Source organism: Myotis davidii, unplaced genomic scaffold, assembly GCF_000327345.1.
Source record: "Myotis davidii unplaced genomic scaffold, ASM32734v1 scaffold1226, whole genome shotgun sequence".
NCBI lineage: Eukaryota > Metazoa > Chordata > Mammalia > Chiroptera > Vespertilionidae > Myotis > Myotis davidii.
In genome coordinates, this window is record NW_006297390.1 from 175,344 (window position 1) to 178,279 (window position 2,936).

At 46.6% G+C, this 2,936-nt stretch overlaps 1 protein-coding gene across 1 annotated transcript in view; it reads left to right on the forward strand.

The window, feature by feature from the left end:
• The first annotated feature begins 1,650 nt into the window (after window positions 1–1,650).
• The window catches only part of SLC35D2 (solute carrier family 35 (UDP-GlcNAc/UDP-glucose transporter), member D2), a 51,259-nt gene continuing 49,973 nt past the window's right edge, over window positions 1,651–2,936 (forward strand). Inside the window, exon 1 of the mRNA XM_015570095.1 lies at window positions 1,651–1,715. Coding sequence (XP_015425581.1) covers window positions 1,666–1,715 — 50 coding nt within the window. The 5' untranslated portion in view covers window positions 1,651–1,665. The remainder of the gene's footprint in view (window positions 1,716–2,936) is intronic.

The window sequence follows — 2,936 nt, forward strand, 5'->3', positions numbered from 1 at the left end:
GGGCCCCGGCGGCCAGCCCACGTAAGCCCCACGACGACTCGCCCTTTCAGTTTCTATACCAGCAAAAGTGGCGGAGGGCATCCGTGGGGGAATGGGAAGTCGGTGGTAAGGAACGAAACCAGTTCTCAATTTTCTCAGAACTCTGATGAAAACGTGCCTCTCCGGAAGACGCTGCTCCCAGCCAGGGGCCAGAGCAGCGGAGGGGCCGGTGGCTCCCCCTCACACCCCTGCACAGGCTCCCTAGCGACTCCTCACCAGCCCCCAGCGCTTTCCTGCTCCCAGTGCTGGGACCCGAGCCCCGTGACTCAGAGTGGGAGGCCTGGTCACCCCCTGGCCGCAGCGTGCACGTGCAGCATCCAGAGCCACGGGGTCTGGTCCCATGCCCCTGCCGGGCGGCTCCAGGACCACGTGCTCCAGCCTCCCGCAGTCCACAGGGCCCGCCCTGGAAGCCACGTGAGTGCCGTGAGGCCCCCCTCCTGGGCTGTCGTGTCCAGCACCGCCCCTCCTTTCATCTGCCTCCTTCCTCCAGAGCTTGAGCAGCTCTGACTGTCCCGAGAGAAAAACCACTGGCTGGGGGGCTTGACACTGAATTGTTGATCAGGAACCTCAAACAGCTCTCCTGGTCCCAGAAATGGCTCTTTCAGGCTTTGCTCTTGATGTGACACCTCCACACCCCTACCCTCCTCCTGCTCTTTAGATGGATGGATTGAAGACAGATGCATAGATTGAATTACTTTTTATATAAATGGGTCCACACTATAAGTGTCACATAGTTACTCATCTCTAACAATAAAAGCGTAACATGCTAATTAGACCGGACGTCCTTCTGGACGAAGCCAGGGCTGTGAGGGAAGCCCGTCCCGGGTGCCAGAGGGAAGCGGGTGCCGGCAGCCGGGGGAAGGAAGGCCTGCTCTTGCACGAATTTCGTGCATCGGGCCTCTAGTTCATTTATAAATAGTTTTCCTGAATCCAAAAAGGAGTTGGGAAGGGGACTTTCACTTAATTACTTAATTTTTTTGAGGATCACCTACATCCTCCCCATCACATTTTATGATGAAAAGTTTTAAGCATACAGAAAAATGGAAAGCAAAGTACAATGAACACCCGTATGCACACCACTGAGATGCAAGGGTTAACATGTTGCCATTTGCATTTTTTCCTCAGAACCATTGAAAGTAAGTTGCAAACATCATGATATTCACTCTGAAATACTTCAACATGCCTCTCCTGAAATGTGGATATTCTTCTACATAGTTATCATTTTTTTCTGTTAAATTTAGCAGCAATTTCCAAAAATAATCCAATACCAACTTTATACCCATTCCTATTGTCCCCAAGAAGTTTTTATAGTTGTTTTTATGAAGTTGATTGGAATGAAAATCCAATCCAGCTTCATGCACTGCCTTGATCTATGTCTTCAGTTTATTTCTATCTGGAAAAGGGCCTCATTCCACCCCTTGGCCAGCTGTGTGTAAAATGCCCCATGGTCTGGATTTCCTGATTTATTTCCTTAAGTGTCACTGAGTTTATTTTCCTCTATTCCCTCCCTGGAAGTTAGATCTAAAGACTTGATTACAGGGAGATTAAACAATCTTGGCAACACGACTTCATTGCTAACCCTGTGAACTTCCTGTTACCTCTTATCAGGGTTGTCTCCCATTAATCATGCTGCCTGCATTTGAAGTCTTAATTAAGGTGGAGAATGCAAGTTGCATGTAAGTATGAAATTTACTGCTAACTGATTTGAATGGAGAAAAGAGAAAGTTCAACTAAAAGAATTGTTGACTTTCAAGTATATATTTCTTCACTACAAGAGTTAATATTTCTTATAAGATCCCTCTAAGATTTAGAGGTCATGAAAAACATTAAGTTGAAGTGATTATGTTTATTTTATAAACACGTTTCAATTGTTGATAATATGTATAAACTCTGCTGTGAAAGATGACTCCTGCACACTTCTCCCTCCACCCCCTCCTCTAAAACTTCTTTATAATGTAGCATCCGGTGCTGTAATTATAATCCCACAGTTGTTTGACTCTGTTCTGTTTAGATGGATACAGTGATCAGTAACTTTACCACAGTGTCTCCGTTCCAGGGTTCTTTATGTTGATTTGACTCCTATTGGGTGCATTCCCTTGTCAGGTAGTTTTTTTTATGGAGAGTTCATGGCTGCTATGTTAATCATGTTCAGCATTCTTTTTTTTTTTTTTTAATATTTTATTGATTTTTCACAGAGAGGAAAGGAGAGGGATAGAGAAGTTAGAAACATTGATGAGAGAGAAACATCAATTCAGCTGCCTCCTGCACACTCCCCATAGAGAATGTGCCTGCAACCAAGGTACATGCCCTTGACTGGAATCGAATCCGGGACCCTTGAGTCCGCAGTCCAACACTCTATCCACTGAGCCAAACCGGTCAGGGCCATGTTCAGCATTCTTAACAGATTTTTCTGCAACAGGTGTGCCTTTAAATCTGAAGACTCAGTTTATTTATTTTCTTTATGCCATAGAAATGACTTCCTTTTATCTTTAAACTAGTGGCCCGGTACACAAAATTCATGCACATTAAAAGGGAATTAATTAGAGGAAATATTTTTAATATTGCTATTTGCCTTTTCTCTATAATAGAAGTGTCAGAGATGAAAGAAAATTAATAAAATGTGTATGAAAATCTCCCTCCTGTCAGAGTCTGGGGCACGCCTCGGGACCCAGAGTCAAGTCCCTGCCCACCTGCGTGCATCTCAAAATTGCTCAAGACCCAGACCTGGCTGGCCCCACCCCCATCAAGCCCCACTGGGCAGGGGGAGCAGCCTCAGATCCCCCAGCCTGGCACCAGTCAGGAGTCACAGCCTCAGGTCCCCAGTCAAGCCCTGCTGGGCGGGGGGCACAGCCTCAGGTCCCCCAGCCTGGTGCCAAGTGGGGGGGGCAACCTCAGGT